This window comes from Crocodylus porosus, unplaced genomic scaffold, assembly GCF_001723895.1.
Source record: "Crocodylus porosus isolate Cpor-Errol unplaced genomic scaffold, CroPor_comp1, whole genome shotgun sequence".
In the NCBI taxonomy this organism is placed as follows: Eukaryota; Metazoa; Chordata; order Crocodylia; family Crocodylidae; genus Crocodylus; species Crocodylus porosus.
In genome coordinates, this window is record NW_017728927.1 from 12,961,472 (window position 1) to 12,988,070 (window position 26,599).

At 47.3% G+C, this 26,599-nt stretch overlaps 1 protein-coding gene across 1 annotated transcript; it reads right to left on the minus strand.

Annotated features, from left to right (window-relative positions):
• Window positions 1-1,876: 1,876 nt before the first annotated feature.
• LOC109314723 (kinesin-like protein KIF19) lies at window positions 1,877-25,681 on the minus strand. The gene is made up of 19 exons (XM_019542030.1): window positions 23,886-25,681; window positions 21,041-21,151; window positions 19,099-19,186; window positions 18,288-18,424; window positions 17,716-17,841; window positions 16,799-16,993; window positions 15,699-15,851; window positions 14,427-14,549; window positions 13,625-13,778; window positions 12,676-12,850; window positions 11,298-11,490; window positions 9,656-9,926; window positions 9,356-9,477; window positions 7,683-7,819; window positions 6,581-6,686; window positions 5,114-5,566; window positions 4,632-4,800; window positions 3,723-3,827; window positions 1,877-3,149 (listed from the first exon to the last, which is right to left on the minus strand). The coding sequence occupies exons 2-19, from the start codon at window positions 21,149-21,151 to the stop codon at window positions 3,076-3,078; spliced, it is 2,892 nt and encodes a 963-aa protein (XP_019397575.1). The 5' UTR covers window positions 23,886-25,681; the 3' UTR covers window positions 1,877-3,075.
• Between the last annotated feature and the right edge of the window lie 918 nt (window positions 25,682-26,599).

Here is a 26,599-nt window from a genome sequence, read left to right on the forward strand (position 1 = left end):
AGCCGGCCGCGGCTCCTCCTTGGTTCCACTTCCTTTTTTTAAACGCGCTCGTGCCCGGTTCCTCTTTCCGAGCGACATCAAAATTGCACCTTGCCTGCTGGAAGCCGGGCGGGAGTCGCGGACCAAGCCCGCGGGCCTGCACAAGGAGCCGGGTTATGGGCCCGCCCCGGCATCGGCTCCTTAGTCCAACAAGAAACACGAAGGGGGATAAACTTCAGCCTCACCCTGACTGCAGGGGGAATAAGGACCCGGCTTCAGCCTCCCCCTAGAAAACACCACACAGCCTCCGTCCCCTCCTCTAGAAACCAGGTCAGAGCGGGGCTGGATTATCACAAAGGCAAACGAGGCCCGTGCCTCAAGTGAAGAAGGGGCCCAGTTGTGCTTATTTTGTGTATTATAATCATTAAGCAACAAATAATACAATGCTTTGATTTGCAGCCTGGGCCCACTAAGGGGTTCATCCAGCCCCAAGTTGGAGCCGGAAGGATTTGGAGTCGGCAGCAGACCAGAAAGCAGTTCCCGGGACTGGGGGCTGCTGCCCCAGGTGCCAGTGGAAATAGGTACAGTGCTGCAAATGGTCTGCTGAGGAGGTGGAAGCCAGCGATTGCTCCAACTCTAGCAGAGGGAGCAAGGGGTAACCAGACGAAGAGGCTGTGGCCCTTGTAAGAAGGCTCCTGGCTCTCTCAGAAGATTTGTGGGTAATCTGCTACACTGTCAAACTAACTTGCAAGCAATTACTCATACTAGGAAAAGCTTTTAGTGGGTCTGTTAACCTAGAACTCATTGCTAACTCGCCTGCAGGTTTGTAAAGGAACAGCACCACCAAAGAGAGGAAAAACCTAACGATTCAGGGGGGTGATTTTTGTGCAGGGTGGAAATGCAGGGCCGCGTCCACGGCAACAGCAGTTCTGTGCGGCAGAACCCGGCTCTATGAGAGGCCGCTGTTTTCGTGCATGGTTACAGAAGAAACAAGCCAGCAGAGCTGGGTATCTGAGCCGGGCTGTTTGTCCCGGAGTGGCACATCGGGTACGGAGACCTGTCCTCTCTTCACTGGAAGGCCAGCGTGCAAAGGCAGTTCAAGCTGTCCCGGTTGGCACAGCTTACAGGAGGGGTGACCCAGAAGATGCGAGCCTGGTGTCAATGCAACTGTAACTTGAGCAAACTTTGGGTCCCCTTTTGATTCAGCACAGTTAAAAGTTATCACAGTGAAGGCTCAGAACAGTTTAAATGGCAGGGAAGAGACAAGAACAAGTGTTTTAGTCACTTCAAGTTAAAGGCAAAGTGCTTCATTCAGCTGCTGAACACGAGTCCATTAGTGTTTTCCCTCTTGGGATCTAAGTGCCCAATCTGGGGACATATTTTGGAGACTGACAGTTTTTGTGGTTCTCAAAGCAACAAAAGAAAACCACGCGGCCATCTGTGTGGTCGTCATTCTCAAATAACAATTTCCAACATATGTTTTCACTGTGGCTTTTAAATTTAGAGAAATTATTAACAGCTGTTAATAGTACTGTCACATGATGTGCTGATACGCTGCCTGCTCCCTGCACTCTTCTGGGGAATTCATCACCAGGCTTTATTTGTTTGTAACCTCTATTCAGAGTTATATCCACAAACCAGCACGGTAGTCTCAGGATCCGGGGTCCTGGTCTCTGCATGAAATAGAGCCTTGCTTCACAATACTGGGAAGTCCCATAGTGATTCAGCCCAAAGCTATTTAGCAGGGACATATACTCTGGGAAAGCCTGCAGCATCCCACTGCCTGGGGTCTTTTGTTCCTCCTTGGAGTCATGTGGTGCCTTGTGAATAGAGAGCTGGCTGCTGGAAAAGGTTTGTTTTCACACTGTCTGCTCATTTTGTCTAGGTGTGCTTTTCATTTCTGTGCTCATGTGGAAGAGTCATCTTTGTAGAGCAAGGTCTCCTGGCCCATCTTGTCTGCAGCGTGCTTCATCAAGCTTCCTCTTGTTCAACAGGGAACATCGGACTGCATTACACTGACAGTGAGAATGAAGAATTCATAAGGACTGTTGTGCACTTGTACTGCTTTCCATTTCAGGATTTTAAGGCACTTCCTAAATACTAATGAGTTCAGTCTCCCCAGCCCCACGTGCAGTACTGGATTATTACCACCCTAAAAACCCATTGAATAACCTGCCTGCCATTTTAAAAACGCATGAGCCCACAAATGTGACATGACCTTGCTTGGCTGCGTTTGTAAATGCCAGGCAGGTGGCAAAACAGGTGTGGTGAGAGAAGCTACTCACCTTTGGGGAAATAAAGAGTACTGTTACTCAGCGAAATGGCCCATGCCACTTTGTTTGTAATGCGAAGAAAGCACAAAGAACAAGGACAAAATACTCATCACAATTTATTTATAAAATGCCTGTTCCTCCAAGGGAACACAAGAAAAACTGCTGGAAGGAAAGCATGCTCCCTTAGCTCACCTCCCACCCTGGCTCCAAACACGGCCTGTCTTGATCACTGCACCTCTCCTGGAAGGTCTGAACTGTTCAGCACATGGCAAAGTACTTAAAATACTCCTGGCTTGTTCCTGGTGCCAAACATCTGCTCAACCAAGCTTCATGCCAGACATGCATCACCTTTTCCAGCTCCACTGTGATATGCATAAACATCAGGAAAGTAGGGGAGGTATTTTAAAGGAGTTTTGTTCTTAATAATTAAATAGCCCCTTGCATGATCTCCACACCTTCGCCCTGGGAATTTAGAGTTGGTCTGTGCTCGAGTGCAGACAACCAGATGACAGAGACTCTCGTCTGCCATCTTCTGGACAGAGAAGAAGCAGAGCTGCCTGTTCCTTTGAACATTAACAGTCAGCAAAGCAACCCCCGAAGTCTGTCTTAAAGGCAAGTAGCAAGTGGAGCTCGGCAAAGCAAAAACTTCCGAAGGGGAAAACGCCAGACAATATGCAGCCCTTCCCTTCTCCCCAGCCTCACAGCAAATTGGCTACACTCTCTCTCAAGACACCGGCTCCCTCATGCACATACTCCTAACACCCCTGTAAGCCCCGGTCACCTGGAGGCAGACAGACTCGCAGTCTCCCACCTTCTCCCATGACTATTTTGGCTTTGGCAGGTTCTTCGTGCCTTTGGCTGGCTGCTTCTGCTGGCTGCTGGCACAATCTGCAGGGCCTGAGTGAAAGAAGACCAAGTTGAGGATCACAGTCTCACATCAGGAGCAGAGTTTTGCCTCAGTGGCTCCAAATCAATTAAGTACTAAGACTTGGACCCCACTGACAGGTACCAGTTAGAGCTGGAAAGACATAGGTCTTTTCTGGGGAGAGGTTGTTTTTTCATTTTTCAATACGTCCTGGATTTGCAACTCATTTCCTTAAGAGTCAAAGAAAATCTTAGTGGAAGGCATTAAGTAGCCCAATTGTTACACAGCTAGCTCAGATTACTTGCGCTTCCTATATGGATTACGGTAGGATTGCAACCACATCTGACGAGGTTATCCTCCCCTCCTAAGAGTTATTGTTGGCTGAAAGGAAGGTAGAACGTGACCCCCACACCGCCAGTTGTCTGCTGCTACGTGTGGCTTAAAATTGGGCTCCAAAAGACGTTGCCCACTGGATCGCTTTCCCAACTGAGCAGTGAGCTGTTATATTGACAGCTCACTTGGTTGGGACCACTACAGAGCGAGGGCTGAAGGAAAGAATTCACCAGTGGCACATGAGCCATCTGCATGATACCTTCTCCACTCACCTTTGACTTGCTTGTGTAGGACCTGCCCTCGGGTCAGACCTGCATTGCTTTGCTGGACAGTGCTGGGTGGGGTATTGCTTATCACCAGCACCTGCAGTGCAATTTCTGTTGGACAATGCGAGAGAAACAGAAGTCTTCACTGTAAACACTGGGAGAGGAGTACAGCAAGAAAACATTTGATTCAAGTAATAAGTGCTAGAGTTGCAAGTGAAATATTAATAATACTGATTTGTTTTAAGTGAACAACCAAAGAGGGGAATTCAGCAATTTAATGATAGGTATTGGAATGGGGTGGGGGGAGGCTGGGCTGTCAAACGTCATCACAGGGGTCTGAATGCTGGAGTCCAGTCTCAACGTCATTGGACTGGTGCAGCCAGCTCCCCTGAACAGCTTGATAGACCCCACGCTGCAATCCCCTGGGGTTAGCCACCGATGCAGCACAGCTGACCTGCTGGCAGGTCCAGCACCACGCATCTCCAGCCAGGCTGGGAGTGACCGGAGGTGGTTATGCAACCTGCTCCTTCAGCCTCTGGTCTGTGCTGGGGCTGACCAAGCGAATGGCTATACTCGTGGACACTGGTCTGTTAGGAACAGGGCTGATACTAGCAATTGGTGCCATACACAGAACAGATGGATAGGGACACTTGGGCTTTAGGGTGTAGGGACATTTAGGAGGCAGTGACTTAGGAAGTGACCTGAAGACCATGACAGTTTCAATGTCCCATTCAGCCAAGAGCTTACTACTCTACTTGACACGCAACTCTGTGCAGTTTAAGAAGCGTCTGTCTTCTTAAAGAAGCTCATGTTAGCATAGACTTCTGCTGTGGCCTGTTTCTCCTGTTTCTCAAAGACTGATCTGCAGGCCGCAGCCAAACACATACTTGAAGGTGTCTTGTCCATTGGTCCTACCTGCCTGGTGGCCAGTGGGGAATTTGACCTTGGCAAGAGCTTGCGTGGCAGATGACAGGGTGCCTCTTCTGCCCTTTGACTCCAAGGAGAGTTTAGCTCTGGGCAGTTGGTTCTCGGAGACGTTGTCCATGTTGGGACTTGAAGGGGTCCGATGTTTTGCTTTTGACACCTAGAAGACACCATCAAGACACCCACTGACCTCAGCCGCACACTTCTGAGGCTGTGGGTCACATTACCCCTAAGCAGGTTGCTTAGTCCCATGTCTGTCTCTGGCTCGGGCTGCCAGGAGTTAAGGGTGTAGTGAGTGTGTAAAGGATCTGTGCAAGTCAGAACATTCCCCGTGCGGTGGCTCAGCGCTGCCTCAGCCCACAGCACTATCCTCTGCCATAACAGCATTCGGACCATCTCTCCACCCAACCGCATCCAGCGTATTTCCCTCCTTGCCAATTCCCCCCACTAGAAGAAACATATAGGTCACCCACCCTTTGGGAGCTGTGTTCAAGAGAACGAGATCTTTTCTTCCTGGCTTTCCTCTCTGCTGATTTTTCCCGATCTCTTTCTTTTCTCAACTCTCTCCCAGTTTTGGGGTGCAGCCGTTTCTCCCTCTGAGGCTCTTCTGGGAGGCTCCCAAAGCTCCCTCTGCCTTTCACACGAGGCTCTGGAGTGGAGCTGGCCTTCAGATATTTTGGCTCCACCATGTCATCCTCAAAAAAGTGGGCTGAGATGGGTTCACTCCCATGGTCTCTGGTCTGGGCCCTGCAACGCCGGCGGGCTGCAATGAGGGAGATGCTTTTGGTGCTAACTGCAATCTCTTTCAAAGCCTCTGGGCTCAGTGGAGAAGTCATGATGTCCACAGCTGACTTCTTCCTGGTTAAGCCCAGGGAGGTGGGAGAATTTAATTCGGGAATCTTTCCAGCAGCAACACCAGTTGATTTCTGGTTGAAATCAAAGCAGTGGGATCATAAGGCAACTCAGTGGTGACTTGTTCCTTAACATTTAGGGCATTTTTCATTTCGAGGTATGTCCCAAACAACAGTCAGTCCTTGCCACTCCCCCCCGAGATGTAGGTCGGTGCTGTTTTACGTTGAGGCAGACAGGGTTGGGAAACTACCTGTGGCTACAAAAGGAGCCTGCTTTGGGAGGGACAAGAGTTTCTGCCTCTCCATCCTGCTCTCAGGCACTAGCCAATATCACAGTCCCTTCCAGATTGTCCACAAGTCAGCCTCAGAAAGGGGTTGCATGGAATTTGACTCTTAAAATAATTTTGCATTAATTGAGAGGGCATTGGATGATGCCAAACACCATCCAGCTTCAGGTTCTCCAGGACAGCAGCAGCCTCCTCTAGTCATGGTCTTACCATTCGAACATGGAGGAGAAGGTGAACACCAGGGGAAGAGTTGCTTCATCATTTTCTTCCCCCAAGGTAGGCATATTTTTATGTATTATGTCATGCATTGGATACAGTGAGTAAATGATAATTTGGTCTCCTGATTAGGTGAATTGGCTATTGGTCTAGAAGTATCCGATAACCTGGGATCATATGATTTCCCTTTCCTGTAATGTATGTTGCTATCTAGGTATTAGGACTCCCATCACCATGTCATCTGTGCATCTTACACACAAATGCTACCTTTTCCCTTCCACCTCTGAGAGAAGGAAGTATAACTATCCCCAGTAACTGAGCAACTGAGATGAAATAATTTACCCAAATTCACAAAGGAACATGGGACAAAGATGTAGGTTGAACCTAAGGCTCTATAGTTGTATCCCCAGTGCCTTAAACCAGGAGACCACCACTCCGGGGAGAATCTATTGCACACTGGTATTTATCTTCTTCCTGCACCCTTCACTGCACCATACAACATGCAACCATGAGGGATTTGTCCACTTCACACACATGGTGCTACTTACTGCAACAGCACTCTGGCAGCTCCCCCTGCCATACTAACCTGGTGAACTGGGCTTCTTGGCAAGCGAGCGAAAGTAGGACTGAAAAGGATATCTGGATTCCCCAGTTTCCTGGCAGGGGTAGTTTTAGACGAGCGGTAGCTGTCACTACAAAAAGAACAGAGAGAGGGATGAATAGATGGAACTACATACATAAGAGATGGGCACCAGGACCTTCAGAGAGACGAACAGGGAGCTCAGTCTTACTAGAGCAATAGGAGATACCAGTTTGGATTATAGCTTCCAAAATGATAGGGGGAAGATGACAAGGACTTGCATAAAAGCAGAGGTAGGGAGAGAGTGTCTGGGAAGGTAAGAGGAAGGACCCTGACCCTACAAAGAGCTTCACATTCTTTCACTGGTTTCCAATCTGCATCCCACTCGCTCTCTGGGAGAGGGTTCCTATTAAAATGTGGAGCTGTACAATGAATAAATAAGACGCCAGGGACCTTCTTATTTGTCCCCTGCTCTGGGAGGATTTTAGACCTGGAAACCTAGCAAGGAGCAGACAGGGAAATGTTGAACAAAGCAGACTTTTGCAGTTTACAGAAGCTGACATTTCCCAGGAGCATTCCAGTTTCAACAACAAGAAGCCCCCACAAATACGGATGTGCCCGGATGGAATTTTTGCCAAATTCAGAGCAAGATCCTCAGAACTGCCAGTGGTCCAGGCCTCGGGTCACTTAGGTGAGATGTGGAGGACAGATTCAAGTCCCTGCCTCTGCCTCATTCAGACAAAGGACCTGACTCTTAGTCCCCGCTGTTCCACCCCAGTGCCCCAACTGCCAGGCTTCATTCAATATGAATTAACTACTGACAGCACCAAGAGAATGGCTCTATAATCAGTCAGGGAATTCACTTGGGATATAGAAGGCAGAGTCAAGTCCCTAATCTCCCAATTTTCCCACACCCCAAGCAAGCAGCCAACCCTCTGGTTGTAGAGTCACTATCAAGGTCCTGAGCTTTATAATGAAAATCTCAACAACACCCAAGCCATAGGGTAGTCTCTGCAGTTATCTGGTAAGCTACCAGGCCCTGGAGAATGGAGAGGAAAATGGGAATATGAGGAGACCCCCAGAAAAGATAGAAATGCCTCCATGTTACCTGTCTGACTCCAGGATGATGGAGGGGAGCTCAAACTTTGCTCCCCAAGGAAGACCCTTCCTGCTGTCAGCGAGCTCTTTCCTGCCCTCCTCCTTACTTAGGTCCAGCTGCTGAGCTATATCTGGAGTGGAGCCATCCTGGGGCAACGGGAAAGGGTTGATCAGTAAGACCGTGAGCAAGCAGAGCACAGGTCTCTTCAGTCCAAAGCCTTCTCTCCACCCTGTCGACTTTCCTGGAACCTGGATCCTATTGCAAATCTAAACTGAAACTCTTGCTGCAGGCCAGATTTTATTTCTAGGTTAGGACACCATATTGGTCAGGCACTAAGGAAGCAAAGAGGAAAAACTGGTCGTGAGAGGATTTCAAGGGGTTTCTGCCACTTCTGTGACCCTTGTGACTACAGAGCTGAAAAGGACTTTGCTTAGCGCACATCCATTTCAAAAGGCACCCAAATCCCCAGCATAGAGTGACTCACCGAGCTTTTGCACTTTAGTCAGAGCTGCGCCCTCATGGCAAAGCCAGCCTCCTACTTAGAGGCAGGGACTTCCACTGATGAAGCATCTGTGGTTTGCCCATGCAGGACTCAAATCTGTAACCCAACCCTGTCCTGAGTATCAACAGGATTGACAGCAAGCCTAACTCAGCGTGAGAACCAACTGTGTCATGTGCATTGGAGACAAGCCAGGATACATAAGGGGAGTTGCCATTTGGATGCCCTCCTGCTAATACAAGACATTTAGAAGTGGCCAGCAGCATGATACTGTCTGGAGAAATCCTCACAAAAAACTGCAAAAAGAACAGAGATAGACAATGTATTGCTATCCCGCTGTCCCCTGGGGATGAGCTGCTGTGCCCCAATGCCAGCAGGCTGCAGAGGTGATGGATGTTTCAGTTATTGGGAAAGGTAAGGTTACCTACTGTGCTTGTTCTTCTAATAACTGTCCCTACAGAGTCCCCCCGCTGGACCTGCATGCCTAGTTTCCAAACCTTTGGTCTCAGTTTGCAGCGAGGGGACATACATCTTGACTCCATTCTAACAAAAACAACAAAGTCAAGTGAAATCCTGGACCGTGTCTGAAAAGGACCAAGCTCACTGGATCCCCCAAGCCCAACGTGAGGGCGGCTGATGGTATGAAAGCCTTCCAGTCCTTCCTCATTTACTTCCAAGTGAAAGGGAAGGAGGGAGGATCAGAGAAGCCCTTTGAGCCACAGCTTTCAGAAAACTAGAGCCTCTCTGGTAAGCAACCCTCTTCCATCTTCACAATATCACTCTGAGAGACCCACCCTGGAACGTGAGCCATTTCTTCAGAGGGGGACTGACGTATTATTTGCTGTAAGCCAGCATGGTACACCGAAGTAGGATGCAGGTTTTGGTTCAGAATAGCATCAAGCACGTGCTCAAACAAGTTCATGGGAACTTTAGCAGATACATTTTGTGCTTTGCTGAATCAAACACAAGAAGAACAGATTCTTACAGCTGTGGACCCAGCCCCAGGTAGCAGCCTGATACCTCTCTGAGAAGGGAACATTCCCCAAACATGCCTCAGACTACCCTGGACGGTTCCTGAGACACAGCAGGGTCTCTCGTGCGTGCAAATGAATGGCTATTACCCAGAAACATAGAGCGGTGGATGGGATCCTGTAGCCAAAAGGACAGGTCAGCTCTGCCTTACCCTGAGCGTGGTGGACATCAATGAATGAAGCAGGAGAAGGCGGTTCAGAGTCCCCTCCTCTAACTCATGAAAGTACAGACGATGCAGTTTCCCCAGGGTCCCTGGGACAGGCATGTTATGGTCTGGAGGGAGGAAGAAAGTTAGGGAAACACCAGAAGACAAACAGCTAGCGAGCACCCAGACCATCCAGCAGAGCCAGTGAGGGTCAGTGCAGGATGTGGCTCACGGCACAGGATTCTCCATTCGGCATCAGCAAAGCCCAGCAATGCCAGCAGAGCGAGAGTAGGGCTGGGGCTTTACCTCGAATCAGCATTTGCTGCTGCTGAATGATTTCTTCACAGAGCAGCCTGTGCTGCTGCAGCCGCTGGATCACAAAGTCCTTCTGGCACAGCAGGTTTTCCTTGTACAAGGCGCTGGCTTGCAGCTCCGTGTTGCCCACCTCCAGCTCGTGAGCCTTACACAGCAGCCTCAGCACCTCCTGCTGGTCCTTGCTGGTGATTTGCCTGGGGAGCAGCTTCTCCATCTGGGAGGCCTTCTTCTTGGCATTGGCTAACCGCTTCTCCAGCTCTGCCTGAATGGGCAAGCAAGGGTTTGCATGAGCCACCAGGACTGCATAGAGAGGAGCATGCAGGTAATATTTATTGACTAGAGTGCTTGAGAAACAGCTCAGCTGTCTGATCACCTCCTCTGTGCAGCCAGAGGCTGCATTTCCACCTCCTCAGATAGGGGGTCTAGGGGCACAGTGCTTCACAGTAATGAGAATGGAGATTATTATTCCTATATCCTGTAAGGCAAACCATGCGACCGTCCAATACACAGCCAGGAACACTCCTCAGCTGGAGAAAACCTACAGACATAAAATGTCATTTAAGGCCAAAGACTCCCCAAACCACTGAGCTACCAGTGACTAACAGATGGCCCTAACTGTACAGAGTAGGGGCACTCAGGAAGAAGAGTGCCTCAAGAGTGGGAAAGCAAGGCACAGAGAGTCTGTGACTTACCCCAGTACTGAGGAATGAATGGCAGAGCCTGGATTAGCACTGAGGGCTTCCTAGTGCCCCAGCTCAACTCATGAGCCCTCTTGCTCGTACTGAGACATCTGTGAATGCCCCTGTCTGACCCCCTCCGATACTGTGGCAGTGATTTCCCACCGCAGCTTTTCTCAGTGAATCACAACAAATGACCATCTGCCTCCATTATTTCTTCTACTACTTCTCTTTAGCCAAACCAAAGCAACATCATCACAAAAGCCCTTTGCCAGATCAGAGAACCCTGTACGCTCTGACATGGCAAAGCATATCCATCACCTCTACGCAGCCAGGAGACCAGGCTACCAAAATTCAGCAGGAGAGGACGGCACGACATGTGGCCAAGCAGCAAGGACACATGGGAGGGGTGTGTGCGTGTGCGCACTTGCGTGTGTGCGTGTAGTGGATTTGGGGTTAATTAGCTCAAACAGTCCTTTACCTATACAGAATTCTTTATTTCCTGGGCTCTCTGCCCTCTTAGGAACCAGCCTAAATCCCACTCAGGACCCACACATTAACATATTCCATACAGCATTCACTCGATCCTTGAAGGGTTAACTCACAGCCCCTGACTGACTCTAATTCTCTTCCCTAGGAGCCCTTTTAGCTGCTCAGGCACCAGCTAGTTATCTGCCTCAGCTGGTCCCATTCCCTAGGCAGCCTGTAATCAGAATTTGCCGCCTGCGGCTGCGCTGTAATCCCTGCCCACCTGCAGGCTCCTGCAGCCGGGAGTGTGCAAACTGCCGCAAGCTTCTGCGCGTGCCACTTCTCTTTCCTCTTTCAGGTCCTCTGGGGTCTGAAGCACCAGCTCTGCCTCCATTTGATGCCATACTATATGCACCATGTAGTTGCCACCCCCTCACCCTGGGACTGGCTGCGGCAGGCAGAGGTCACCGACTTGTGCTCAATCTCACCTTTAGGGCTGCTGTTTTGCGCTGCTCTGCCAACAGCATGTTGATCTCCTCTCTTGCCACCATGACTTCATGAGGTTCAGGTGAATCTGTGCCCTCCGCTTCCCTATCCTCCTCATCCATGGTTTCATCTTCCTTCTCATTCACTGACTTGTCATGGCACCTGCGAGCATGTTGAGTCTTCTCTCGTTCCCAGCTGCCAGCAAAAATATAGCAGTGGGAGACATTAACCCTCTGGAACACAGTGGCATTCACTCAGATGCTACTGAGTAAGTGACCCCAGGCCATGTCCACCCAGTCTTCAGGTGCTTACCCGATTTCCTCTTGCATGGCAGCAGCAGAACTGAGTAATCCTGGCTGCATATGGTGGAGCAAATCAGATATAGCAGACTGGAATTAACTTCCTAGTGTCTCTGTAGCTAGACAGAGTCCTAACAAGATGTTTTAGCTGCAAAGAAGTATTGATTCTTTCAGCACTGCAAGCTGTTGTTGCAGCAGATGTGGAGAGATGTGGCTCAGATAGCTGCAGTCCTTAGCTGAAATGACCTGAACCGTAGTACCACGCTGTAAAAATTGGCAGAGGTGTTGAAAAAAGTGCCAACAAAGCACCCCATTCAGAAGTGACCATTCTGCTTTAGTCTGCACAGTGGCATGGATGGATTTTACTTAGTTTGCAAGGGGAATGGGCACACATGCAGTGTGAGAGGATGCAAAGAACACAGCAGGTGCCAACAGAGAGGTAGCTCGGACTTGAGGATGTGGAGACCAACAATGCAAGACTGAGGTACTTCCAAGAGTTAGCACAGATCTCAGTTAAAAATGCAAAGCCAGGATAGAGATCAGACACAGGGCTATCTGCCTTTTACACTCTTTGTTGTGGCTCCTTAGGATAGAAGCATCTTCTTTCAGGGCAGTACGGTTACTTTAAATCACTGGTACTTATGAGCACGTACAGATCTCTAGGAATTAAAAACAATCCTAGGTTCCTTGCTTGCATTTCACAGTGGAGGCTGAAAGCCACTGAACTTCCCCCTCCAATGATTTAGCCACTCTGGAAAGACACCGCCTTCAATTTCTAGGTATTAATGTTGCAACCCCCATTGGTAACTGCATTGTGTGGAAACCTGACCTCAGCCCTATTGCCTCATTCTTATCGCAGCCTCTTTCCCTAGTTAACTCTCTCTTGCACCAAGACATAGCTTGACCCCTAGACCAGTTGCAAAATGCATAGTTCTGGGAGCTCTCAGGTACATTATGAGTATCCGGTGTAGGGAATCAAGACACCAGAACGAAAATGTCCTATCTTTTACTGACACCTTGGCGGGGACATTAGGGTGTTTCCTCATCAGGAAGCAGCTGGCTATCCTGTGGCTGTACTCACTCTGTAATCGTAAGCAGATGCCTGGAGGCATCAATGTGCAGCTCAACGTTGGTGTTCTCCAGCTCTATGAGGCTGCGGCGCATCTCCAGCTGCTCCTTGAAAGCTCCGATCAGCTGCTCCCGCAACTTGTTCATCTCTTGCCGGCTGGACGCTTCTGGATCCTCATGCATCTCCGCTACGGAAGAAAACAATAGCCCTTCCATTTCCAATGGCCCAGTGCTCTACACCCACTCCCTGATGTGGCCCACACAAGACTCCTTTGAGAGGTGGTAGCCCACCAAGTAGGTTGTTGCCTACGACAGTTCATGCCTCTCTAAGGCCAGTTAGTCTATAAGGTGCCACCCTGCCCTATCTTCTTGCCTTTATGGCACAGTTAGTAACAGAAGCAGTAACAGCATGGGCTGCAAAATAATTATGATGACAAGATGCCACTAATTTGTACTTCTATAAAGGCTCATAGGATTTCAAAGGACCTTTCAGTGGGGCATACCCTTATTGTACAAGACGGTGACGCGCAGAGAGAGTCTGCCCATAGTTATGCCACAAGCTAGTGATGAAGTTCACAACGGAGTCCAATGTTGACCAACAAACAGCCCCTACTTTGACCTGATTTAACTTGCTCCTCTACATCAGGCACTTAAAAGCATCAGGCGTGGCTGACATGAAGGACTGATGAGGAAAGACTCTACTGAGGAGACAGATGTCTGCCCCAACTCACACCTGATGCAGGGAGGCTGGAGGACCTTACAGTGTTGGAGCTGGGCAAAAAATAGTTTACTGCAAACATGACCAGCAGCTGGAAAACCAAGAGACTCTCTCTCTAGGAAAGCCTTTGAATGTCATGTGGACAGGATGCAGATGCCTCAAAAAGCCAAAGTCAGGCTCATACACAAGACACGCCAAGGCACAAACCTCAAGGACAGAGAAAAGCATCCGCTCCTGGATCTACCTTGAGCATCCCCGATCTCAGAGCTGACCATGCTCTTCTCCTTCTCCTGATTTTCAATCTTTGCTTTCAGGCGCTCGATCTCCCGGCGTAGATCTGAGATGATGCTGGTGTACTGAGCAATGTGGTACGAAACATTCAGCAGGTTGCGTTTCACCTGGTGGGACCAAAACACACTTGGTCATTCATCCTGTAGCTCTCTTGGTAGCTCTGTAGGACCCTGGTTGTGAAGCACAGCATCCCTCCTAGTCAAGAGGTGCCTAGTTACCCTCAGTCTATGGGATAACTCTTTATACATCATTGTCTACCTTCCTTTATCCTACAGGCCTTTCCTTTTGCTGCCTCTTTAGCCTTCCCTTTGTATTTCCTCACTGGCAGCTCCACACCCACTTGTCATCTATATCCACTGCCATTATGGCACTTACTCACTGCTTCTTGTTATACTGCTTCCCATCTGTTGTACACTGCTCTGTGCCATGCATGCTACCCTCTCTGTCATGACTAATCCCCAGTCCCTTAATGCATCTTATTCATAGACCTATTGATGTGGTCAGTACCCGTTGCTTTCTTTTAAGTTCCTTACCTTCTCTTTTTATTGTTTCCCTCCCACCATGTTGCTTGACTCTTCCCTCATGCTCCCAACTTGAACATCGAGAGTACTGTCTGGCCTCTCTCTTTCCCCATTGTGCGTCCCATTCATCTTTCTCAGCCCAATAAGTTCATCCTCCTTTCACCCAGCATCTTTCATGCCTCCTTTGCAAGCTTCTTCTACAAAATCTAGCTGGAGAGCTGCTTGCTTGCTTACCCTTGTCTTGATGTTCTTCGCTCGATACGCATAGATCAGGGTCGTACGAGATTCTTCAAAGTACATACTAGCAGGGCTGATGTGGGCGATCATAACTGTCCTGCTGTTCCCCCCCAGTGAGTCCTAGATGAACACAACATTGCCATCACTTGGTATTAAAAAAGGCACTGGTGGGGCATGCTTGGTCCCCTGAAAGCTACACTGAGCTGCTCATTTAGACTCCAGTAGAGAATCCAGTCTAAGAGCGGTAGGTAGAGCAGATCAAAAATTGTTACTGTAAACTTTGGCTGACAAAAATGTGGCTTTTTGACTATGTGGGATTTTCTCTTCCCAGGAAAATGTCCATTTTTGTCAAAATGCAAACAACTTCTCGGATTTTGACAAAATAAAACAAGTTCTACACATTTTTTAAATCCTGCTTTGGAGTAGCAAATACATTTTCAGTCAGCCCTAGCTGGAAGTTCAGAACCAAGATTCATGCTTAAAACCTGTGAAGTAGAGTGGGATCCGTGGACAAACACAACGTGATCGCACAGCACAGCTCCCAGGTTTCAAGTTATCAACAGAGGTTCACTGGATTTTACTGCTCATCCTAGCTTGGTTCATTTCAGACATAGTCCAGGGTTTCATTTGACCCTGTTGTTTTTCATAGATGTTAGGGTCGGAAGGGACCTCGGTAGGTCATCGAGTCCGACCCCCTGCCCTGGGCAGGAAAGAGCGCAGGGGTCAGCTTTTATTAGAATTGAGTCAAAATGTATTAGTGGCTGGGCTTGAACCCCTATATTCAAGACCTGGCGTAATTTCCTGTGCTTGGGAAGAAAAATGGGGATACACAAATGTGGGTCAGCTCTCAAGTACAGGCATACCTCGGAGATACTGCGGGTTCGGTTCCAGACCACCGCAATAAAGCAAATATCGCAATAAAGCGAGTCACATGAATTTTTTCATTTCCCAGTGCATATCAAAGTTATGTTTACACTATACTGTAGTCTATTAAGTGTGCAATAGCATTATGTCTAAAAAAACAATGTACATACCTGAATTAAAAAATACTTTATTGCTAAAAAATGCTAACCGATGGAAAAATGGCGCCATTAGACTTGCTCGACACAGGGTTGCCACAAACCTTCAATTTGTAAAAAACGCAATATCTGCGAAGCGCAATAAAGCGAAGCGCAATAAAACGAGGTATGCCTGTATAACTTATTCTGTGCAGCAACACAAGCCTTATTCTGTGTGCTGATTCCCTTCCTAGCCAGCAGTATACGATACCTTCAACAAGCGGGTGAGCTTGCTATCTCGAAAATTGACATATTGGCCTCGACTCCCACCCTTCTCACTCAAGGCATTGATGCAGTTTCCTAGAGCCAGCAGTGAGCGATTGATATGGGCTCCTTCCTTCATTCTCTTGCCTCGGTTCTGGGTCTGCGTGTGAAAGGAAGAAGGATGGGGTTGTACTGGGGAAATGGCTTTGTTTTTGCAACATTAATGTTAGGGTTTGAATCTCTAACACATGAGCCTCTCTGACAAATCTAGACAGAGCAAATTCAGCAGGGATTCAAATGGGCGCAGCTTCCATTGAAATCTTGCGCATGGTGGACTTGAATTCAGTCTGGAGTCTCTGCTAGAGGATTTGTAGTAAATTGAAACCTCCCCTTCTGGGACTTGCTTCCTAACTAAGCAAATGGGATTGAAGCACACAGCTGAAGTTCTAACCATTTTAGGCAGAAATAGCTTTCCACATTTCTAGCCCAACTTTTACGCAGTATTCCCCATCACCATCCTTTCAATTGCTCATTGTCCGCACTGTTTTTTCTCTCTCCCCTTTCCTGGTTCTCCCATTTTTTTCTGACTTCCATCTATCCAGTGGTCTACCCTCCAGCTCCCTGCTTGTCTGTGATGCTTACATCAGTCACACCAATCCCCCACCACTCTGCCTTTCCAGAGCTCCCTTGTTCTCATACGAGGCATCGTTGTCAAAGCTTAAAATTCTGCAGGATATCTCGCAGTTGGATAAAATACTTTAGCTCTGATCACTCGCGTGCCCTTTCTGCCTTTTCCTCTACCCAGCCTACAAAAAAGGAGCTCTCAGTTGCACTTGTAGGATGCTGACCTTCGCTCGTGCATAGAGAGACAAAGTTTAAACACAGTTAATTGACTCTTGCTCAATAACAATGACACACGGTGCATATATCGCCAGCGTTAAAATGTTGTATTCCCAATGTTTTATAAATGCCAAACATGCACGCAACAATGATTTTTCAAGACAGTATGTGCCCCACACAATGTCAGCTGTTCCTCGGAAAGTTATAGCATGAGGGACCAAAGGGTTAAGTCTTGTTTGCAAATGCCTGTTGAGCTCTTAGCTGTACCTGGGCAGCTCTCTCAGACCCTGCCAAGTCGACCATGAAAAGCCTTCCCACTCGCGCTTCCTCGGTAATATCCTTCACCCGACTCATCCGTTTCACTGTCACCTGCAGGACAGCATGCGAGCGGGAAGACGTCTTGTTGGCAGCAGTGGGTTCCTGAGTGCGTTCCTTGTTTCCTTTTGTTAACAGCTGCATGATCTAAACAAGGCAGAAAAGCACCCAGAGGTAGCCAGATCTGCTCTGGTAACTGTAAGCTTCACCTACAATAACAGCAAGATTGATCACCCTAAAGTGTAAGCAGAAGTTGGACCAATTTTTGGCTGTGACCTCACTGGGACTTGGGTTCGATGAGCTAGCTACCAAATGGTGTAAATCTTGGGACTTCACTTTTGTTGGCTTGATGATGTGCTGGGTTGCATTCTGCTAGGAATAGCTCAGCATGTTATACCCCAAACGGCATAATATTATCCAGTCGGTGCTCTGTTAGAAAAACTGCACATTAGAAATATAATGTAGATACTCAGCACAGTCTGCCTTCAAGTGCACTACTAAAGCATATTTCAGTTACTTCCTTTCCACTTCCTCTATTAACATTTTAACTGATAGGATGTGTAATATAGGTCAAGGCATTCTTCTTTTCAGGAAACCAGCAGATACTGAACCTACTGACCTATTTAGCTGATTTTTATTGCTGAATGGATTTCAGCCTGGTTCCTGTTATCCTCCTGCCTGCCTGATTAGTCCTTTCTGAGTAATTTGGCTGAATTAAATGAGTCTCAATGGATATTGTTGCATGAGACACTATATCAAGGAAGATGATGACAATGTGGATATGTGAAACCATCTGAAAACCTTGCTGCTACTCTAGAGCAGTGAGCACACTCCCCCTCCCCCTCCTGTGGACACTCAGTCCAGCTTACCTCCTGTGCATTTGTAGTGGAGACTTCAGTTATTCCTGCTATCTGGATACTACCCCTGGAGTCCTCTCTCAGGTCTAAAAATCCAGAGGATGGATTCAGGAGGTCACGGATCACTTCATTATAAATCTGATAGGGGAAGGGAAAGGCAAAGGAAGTCAGTAGACTCACGCTGCTTTATCCTTGGATCAGTAATATGGAGGATTGTGCTATTTAAGATAGGTATGGTATTGGGCTGGCATTGTTTGTATTTCCCTGGAGAGGAGAAGCAAGATGAGGCTAAACTAGCTGAGTCCGGCTTCTGTGAATAGGTGATACAGGAGATAACACAGATAAATGAGTGACTGCAACGATAGGTGGAAATGTCACCAATTATGCAAAAAATACAGGAAAAGGTGACAAGAAGCCTAGAACCCAGCCAGAACCACCGAAGAGGAACAAGGCAAGAAGAACGGCTTTGGACTCGCGGCTTTGAGTTATACCTTTTCTAAGCAGGAGTCTCACTAAGCTCTCATTGCAAAGCACCTGCTTCACAGAATTTGTACCCCCTTAAAAACCAACCAAAGATGCTTCACCTCTAGGTATGACATCGAGACGGTGTAATCCATGCTGTCACTGGTTGCCTCCAGGGCCCTGAAGAGGTCATTCAGAGTGCGGATGTAGATCCCTGGTTCACAGTCCATCCCTAACATAGTGTAGGTCTTCCCTGCCCCTGTTAAAGCAGAGAAAAGCGCAGTGCAGATCAGATTCCAGAGGAAAATTAATTTCTGATGTAATTAATGGCAGAGTCCATCCGTGGCTGCATCTGCCCTCCTGAGACTGTACAGACTCCAGCTTTGCAAGGAGCAGTCCTTGTCTTTTCATAAAGTCCTTTTAATAAAAGGAAATATTTCCTTCCAGTGATTTCCATCCTAATTCAGCCTGTTTTCAAGCGTACTACTGCTTTACTGTTGCTTTGACAGTTAAAGTGAGAGGCACAGTTCGCAATACACAGTAGTGCAGGGCTGGGCAAAATGTGGCCCATGGGCCGGATGCAGCCCACCAAGCCATTCTATCTGGCCCAAGGGGCCTCTAAAACATTTAGAAACTTAATATTTATCTGCCCCTGGCTGCGTGTCATGTGGCCCTCAATGGCTTGCCAAAACTCAGAAAGCAATCCTCTGCCCGAAATAACTGCCCGCCCCTGCCATAGTACATTGCATTTCATGATGCACAGAGGCACAGCTTGCAATACACAGAATGATGTTTGTACTGCTCTGGCCTTGTCTCTGAACTGATACAATTAGGAAGTTAGACTTGCTGCTTCAGGTCCAGGCCCTAAAGTTTCAGTTCTCCCTGCACACTCCATCCCACCCAGCTCCTGCAGTTATAGTATGTCCGTGTTACCTGTGGGGCCATATGCAAAAACAGTTGCATTGTATCCAGAAATGACTCCTCCTACCAGGCTTTTGGTGGTGGACACATATACTTCCTCCTGGTCACAGTGAAAAACAGCAGAGCTATTAGGTCAGACATAAACATTATTTCCAAGCTGATACACATAACCAGTGATTCTCAACTGGTTACTTCTCACTAAGCCAGTGATTCTCAGCCAGGATGCTGTGGCACCCTGCGGTATGTTCAGATCCTTTCAAGGATGCCACGTAATGTTGGCACTGTTAGGCGTACAAACATGACTCACGTGATAAACCAAGACATCGGTAATAGGAATCTACAGTGTTAAAAACGTTTGGCCTTTTTGTGGCCTGAGTTCCTTGCAGCAGAAGAACTGGTCTCTTATTTTTCTGTAGTCAAATAACAAGTGTAAACTAAGAGCTGGCATTTTCCAAGGGCTGCCCAAGTATATCCAGGGGGCCTTGGATCTAAAACGACTGAGAACTGTTGGTTGAAGGTTATCACAGTGAGTGTCCCATAGTTCTTGAATTAGGAAGATTTCATGTCTACGAGATCTCAGGCAAAGGTCATGTTCCCTGTTTAGCTGGAGCCGTCAAGAAACCCTTCTCTGGCAGGTTGGGAAGGAAGGAAGGAGTGAGCAGATCCATGGGACCATGGCCACTTACACCAGCTGCAGACCATACCAGCGTCTGTCTGAAGCTTTGAAAGGGTTGGGAATAGTAGAATGAGTCACGGACATAATAAATTGTACCAGCTGTGTCCTCTCCAAATACATGCATGGATGGATGCATGCCCACACACCCCAGCGTTAACCTTCTCAAGGGTGGTTAAATCTGGAACGAGCCACCAAAAGCAGCAGCCACCACATACCTGCACACTAAGTAATGCTGCGACACCCAGCAAATAATCAAAGCCAAATCTAGAATTGTTGTAGCCATGATGATCCAGGGAATACCATGTGGGGGAAAAAGACTTCCTTGATAATATCTTGCATCTCTCCCAAATTTATACTTAGGAAAGATAGTAGATAAACTCTCAGGCACAAAGTGCTCTCATTGCTTGACCTGATATTTAGCTTAGGCTGTAGCTACTGTTTTCCCAGACCTGGGGAAGGGCATTTTGTGCCTGAAGGCTTGTCTAACTTCTCTAATGATAAAGTTGGTCCAAAAAGGTATTAACAAAGAAATTTTACTTTTTGAAGGTAGGAAAGACTAAATAAATATTCTTGGCAGTTCTCTAGGCCATCTGCTATGAAGATATATTTTGGACAGCATTTTATGGACCTATGTATCGCTTAGATGATATTTTGTTGACAGGCCCATTAATAAATCCTTAGATAAAAACATTTGGGTGCCTTGTTACCACTGTGATAAATGTATTAGTCACTGGCAGAAAGGCCGAGGAGACCGATCTTGTAAAATAAATGATTTCAGACATTAATCAGTTTTTCAGATCATTTCACTCCGTCTCCTGCAGAGATGCGTGCAGCTGTGTGCACCAGCCTTGCCTACCTGGAGGATGGCTCAGGAAGTCACTTCATTTTAGAGAGGCTTAAACAAAACAGATAAAGGAGAGCCTGTGCCATAGAGCTAAACAAGACAACCGTGACCTCATTCAGTGGAGGCCCCAAGAGTCCTGGCTCTCGGTGCCAGAACCACTCCGCTGCGTGCATACAGATCTGGGTGATCAAGTCCTGGGGGAGAGAGATATCCAGAGCAGACCGTATCTTACACTGGTTCTCCAATAAGCAGAAGAGAAACCTTTGCGGTCTGCCTCTCCTCAGCACCTCTGCCATTTCGCTGGACGCAAGGTGAATTCATCAGCGTGCAGTGTTACTCCCAGGGGTTAAATCAAACAATTTAAACTAAATTACAACTTTTTTTTTTTGGTGGGTCAGGGAGGAAGAGTTTGGGAGGGGAGGAGAAAATGTTACCTGAGTAGCCTTTTGATCAAATACCATATCAAATATAAAAGTCTTCTCTCGGGATCTATTAGCTCTCAAGATGTCATCTGGATCTTCACTTGGGTCCATCAGAACAACCATCTGTTACAAAGCATATACAGAGAGAAAAACATGATGCCCTTCACTGATTCTAAGGTTGTAATGAAGTGGGACTTGCAATCAAGATAGGCCAATGGTTCTGCCGGCTTTTTATCTTACAATATTCTGTTGCATCAATCAGCCACCCGAGTACTGAAGGAGTGTATATGGGAAGGCATCAATGCACACCATATGAGCCACATCTACACATGCACTTTACTGCAGAATAGACTAATTAGCCGTGGAGAAAGCATCACCGTCTACACGTGCGATGGTATTAGACCGCAGTAAACTAATTTATGCTACAGTAAGATGGTACTGTTGAGGACAGGACTATTTTAGGCCAGGGTAATTTACTGGGATTAAATGCATGTGAAGACCCTGACCACGGGTGTAAATTGCACCCAGTCAGCCCAGCCAGCAGAGGGCCAGATTCCTGCCTACTGCCTTCCCCCACAGCTCCACACTTTCAGCGCCCTCGTGCCCTAGCCAGCCTCTCCATCCGCCCACCCCCCAGCACCCAGGGCTGAGTAGCCCAAGCATCATCTGCTCTACCTTGGCTCAGATTGCTGCAGTTCCAGGTGCATATCTAGATGCTGCACCTGGGAGTAGTTTACTCCGGCTCAAACTGCTCCAGAGGTTATTGCTTCAAATCAAATACGTAGATGACATACCACCCACAGCGTCGGAGAAGTTTTTGATTCTGGGGCAGTCACAAAGAAGCCTTGCGGCTGACCTGCTCTCCAGACGATGTCACCTGGAAAACTTGCAATTCTTGCCGAACATTTCAAGATGCACAGAGGAAATTCAGTGAGGCTCCACTGGGTGAGTCATTTGCACTAGCTTCTCATATATTACACCTGATTAAGCCCAGTGTAACTAAGGCAGCAACTGCCCCCCCTTTGGTTTTATTTTTAGTCAAATGCTAGGATCTGGAACATTCCCAGCTCCCAGGGGAATTGTTCAGGAAACAAATCAAATTCCCTGGGAGCAAAAACACGTGGGGAAATCCCTTAGAAGCCTTTCCTGCGTAAGGACTAGCAGAAATGCCTGCTTTGCTCGGGGCAGAAACTGGTTTCTTTTACAGCTTTTATTAGAATAAGGAAGATTAAAATTAAAAATGTGCTTTATGACAGGTTTCATTTCTCTTGGCTCCTCTGGAGGCCATGGTGATCACTCACATAAGTACATAATTATGGTGGAAAGAGGGTAGCATTTCTCCTCCACTGGAACAGCTCATAAGGAGGTGATCTAGCCTCCAGGGGAATTATGTACCTAAGGGAAGGGTGAGGGGGAGTCAGGCGCCATATACTCCAGGGGAGCTTTTGCTGTCTCAGATAAATACATAATTAGGTGAGTGTAGATCATCAGCCACCTGATCTACAAAATAATCACTGCATCAGGATGCTAAGCGGTGATAAAAATCACACAGAAGAGGCAGGGAATATGTAGGGGAAGGAAATACCCAGTGGCCAGTGGAGAAGTGCCATGATCTTAGGCTGACAAGGTTCTTTGGGCGAATCTGATATCTTTTATTAGACCAACTTAAATAGTTGGGGGAAAAAATTTAAGCAAACTTTCAGGTTTAAAAACGCTTTGTCAGGCTGAGGAAGTTTCTGCAGTTGGCGTGTGCTCTTCCTGGATGGAATGAAGAGTTAAAGAAGCCTGTTTCTTATCGACGACCATGCTCTATTTCAAAGTATCCAATAGAAAACACAAACCAACAACTTCTCTTAAGTGAACTGAGTCACTGGTGCTGATGAAATGGAAACGGAATAGTAAATATCTACGGGCAAATTTCTAAAGGAGCTTCCCGATTCATGCCCACAGTCCATATTTGCACGTGCGTGTGGGCACACAGAATGCCTGCAGGGTGTTTTCTGTACCAATTTGTCTCATAACATTTTTCCTGCAACAATGCTGTGATTGATCTCAGGAGTCTACTTGCAAGCAGCCATTGCATCCCTGGGACCTCGGTACCCAACTACCTTGAAAAATTTTAGTTTTAGTTAGTAAAAACAAAAATAGTTTTGTTCCTTCCAGATTAACACATTGCCTCACTAGGAAGCGTCACAAAAACATATGCAAAAGTAGACTACTCACTATTGGACTGAGCAACTCCAAGTTAACAAGCCAATCAAGCTTAGTCTATTTTATTTTAGAATCAGCAATTGGGTCAGAATTGGCTCTACATAAACTAAGTTGAGGCTAAGAATAGTAATTAGCACAAGCTCACTAGAAACCACCTAGAAAACTAAGCTTTTCAACTCCCATAAAATTTATATTCACTTTGGTAGTTACCATCATACATTTTCACTGCTAAAAGAACCTCAATTGTTCTTTAAAAAAATTGCAACTAAAAATCTTTAAAATATATTATTCCTTTCATTTCCAATTGAAGTGTTATTCTGTCCTGAGACTAGCTCAGTAAACTGTCTGCCTACTTCCTAGACCCTCTCTCTAGGACACACAGAAGTCCTCAGGAGTTTGCAAATTCTGCAACACCTCTAACAGCCTTTGCCTAGGGTTGCAGGATGTTTTACACCTCAGATCCTGTCTCTGTGCAAGTGGGATCACTGGAAACGTCATGTACAAGTTAACTTGAAAGCATGTCATTGTATATGTTCTTCACCATGATTGAGAAAGTAAAATTAAAGCCCCCTGGGCCTCTTTCCAGGAATCTACCATCTACCCGCTCAGCTGTAAACTCACCCATACTTCCCTGGCCCAGCCTCACCTGGTCCCCCACTCTGTGGGCTATGATAGAGGCACCTTCCTCCAACTCAGCTTCGTTGATCGGACGAATGCGTAGAGCCACCTGCACAGACACAGTAGTCAGGAAGGTTATAAATTGGTCCCTGTGTCAGCTCAGACTTACCTGCAAGCATCTAAGATTTCTTAGAGCAACTTTTTACTGATTGCCTTTTCCTTCCCAGGTTATTCCACCAGAGAAGATTTAAGCATATAATTCTCTAGTCTCTTGACAAACGTGGATTCTTTATTTCTACTGCTGTTTCTAATGTAACAAACCCCAAAATAATTCCATTACCCTGTCCACCAACATCATTGCAATAGGAGCAGGAAAGTTTGGAGTGTATCACCAGCTGCTGCAGAGCTAAATGGGACACTCGCACATTATATCCCCAAAACACAGATTGAAACTATGCTATTTCTTGGTGACTAACTGAGTAGGAGAAGTTATACTCCATGAGGATCCAAGCTGGAACATCGTGCTTATATTGAGCTCCAAGTTGACCCCTGACTTGTGCAGAACCACGAGGAAACCAGAGAGCTACCACAAAAGTCTGCTTAACATTTTGTTCATGGGAGAACTGGAGCTAGCATGAAGAGCCAGATGTGTATACATCCTCATCTGCATAAATGCTTGAATCAACCAGAAACTGGTAAATAATACTTGTATTTTCAAATTTGGCAATATTACAGATATGGAAATTACAAGCAGGTGACAAATATCTAATAGGACCCCTTATCCCAATCGTAGAGGTGACTCCACATATGACACCTTTATATTTGACTGCACTAGGATTTTTTTTATGTACTAAAAAAAGTAATGAAAAGAGAAGCAAAATGGTATATTGGACCAGGCACAGGGCTAGGAAGCAAGGGCAGCTGTGATGCAGGTCCAGTTTGGCCACCATGGGGCAAATTCAGGTCACAAAGCCCAAAACTTCCAATTCTCAGTTCCAGAGTTTATGGGAACCCAGAGATGCCCAGGGCCCAATTTCAGAAGCGCTCAGGGCTCTGGCTTGAATTGCAACTATTCAGCATGTCCAAAAATCAGTCTCTGCTCTCTAGGAATCTCATCAGACACCCAGGGGCACTTGAAGAAGTTGACTTTGGCTTCACGGTGTATGCTTTCCCATCCATAAAATAGACTGTCACCTCAACAGCTGCTGAGTGGTTAGCACCGGCATAAAGGTGCAGAATGTGCTGAGGTACGTGTCAGCTGGAGGGTGCCTAATTATTCCAGGTGTTGCTATAAGGCTCCAATAGTCGCATGCAACTAGTTTCTATAGGAACCAAATCTATTTCCATAATAACAAGACCAACCAAGTGCTGATTTAATGAGGGCTTCCAGAGGCAGCTTTGGGATCCAGGATTACCTGGTACACATATCGTTCCTCTTCTAAAAAAAAAATCCTCTAGGCATGGAAAGCAAGGCAGACCCTGGAGCTGATGTTACCAGAGGCACAGAGCAACACCCTACCTGCGTACACTCTTTAATACTCGCTGAACACCTGCTCTGACATGTTGCATTATCATCAGACCTAAAAGTCTCTGGCTGAATTTTTTTTAAAGTGCCTAAGTGACTTTGGAACTCACATCCCACAGGACTTGGGGGCTTTCGGGAATGTTACCCAGTATATAGCAGTCCCTCCTTGCACGAGACGGGCAACGGTGCGAGGCTGACGAGCCCGTCTAGGAAAACTGTAGCTGCTGACGTCCCAAAATGGTGAATGAAAGGAGTATTTTGTGACCTCTACTATGCAGATTAAATAACAAAGCCTGTGGGGTAAAGGACCACGAGAGCTTGATCGGGAAACCCAAAATGCTTTACACGTGATTAGAGCCCTAGAGCACTTCAGAGGCGAGATTCCTGTGCTGGGAGCCCGTTGCTCTCTGGTTTAAACAGAAGCAATCGATTCAGTCCTGTGGTGATACGAGATGTCCAAGGAGTGAGCTATTTTAATCTGCAGCTCAAAGAAACAGCTGGGGAATAAACAGCAGGTTGCCAGATGGACACGCAGAAATCGATGCCCCAGTCCTGGGACTCATCAGGTTCTGTGGAGGCCTCCAAGTGAATATTACCAACCCCCTGGTCCCTGACCTACGTGGTGCAGTATTAACAGGCAAATTGTAGGCTGGAACACACAGCAGCCTCTGAAAAGTCCTTACCCCCCAAATCCAGTCCTGCTTTACCTCAGACCACTGCTTAGGGACAGGCCACATGGCCAGAGCAAGCTGCCAGACCCCCCCCGACCCCAACCCCGCCCCTGCAGCCAGACTCACCGTGAGCTGCTGCTCCTTCATAGCTGTGCCCCTCTGCTCAGGGCTAGGAGATCTGCTGGCGGGGATGGACATCCAGCAGGCTGGGCTGGGAAGCTGCTGCAGGCTGAGCTCGGCTGGCTCTGCAAGCCCTGCGGGAGAGGCGTCACCTGTGCTCCCCAGGCAGGTGACATCAGTGATGGGGAGGGGAGGCAGGAGGAGAAAAGCTGCATCAAAAGCCATGCTTGATTTTAGCACAGCCTTTGATATGGTCTCCCACAAACTTCTCACTAGCAAGTTAAGGAGGTACAGGTGGGATGAATGGACTGCAAGGTGGATAAAAGAACTGATTGGATCATCAGGCTTAAAGGACAGTAATCAATGGCTTGATGTCTAGCTGGCAGCCAGTATCAAGTGGAGTGTCCTAGGGGTCAGTCCTAGGGC

Coding starts and splice junctions, on each gene's coding strand:
- LOC109314723 (XM_019542030.1), bottom strand. CDS start 21,151: ATGGTTGTTCTGATGGACCCAAGTGAAGATCCAGATGACATCTTGAGA. Junction 11,491..12,675: donor CATCTGCTTACGATTACAGA/GTGAGTACAGCC, acceptor TTTTGCTGGCAG/CTGGGAACGAGAGAAGACTC. Junction 3,150..3,722: donor CCTACACAAGCAAGTCAAAG/GTGAGTGGAGAA, acceptor TCTTTCACTCAG/GCCCTGCAGATTGTGCCAGC.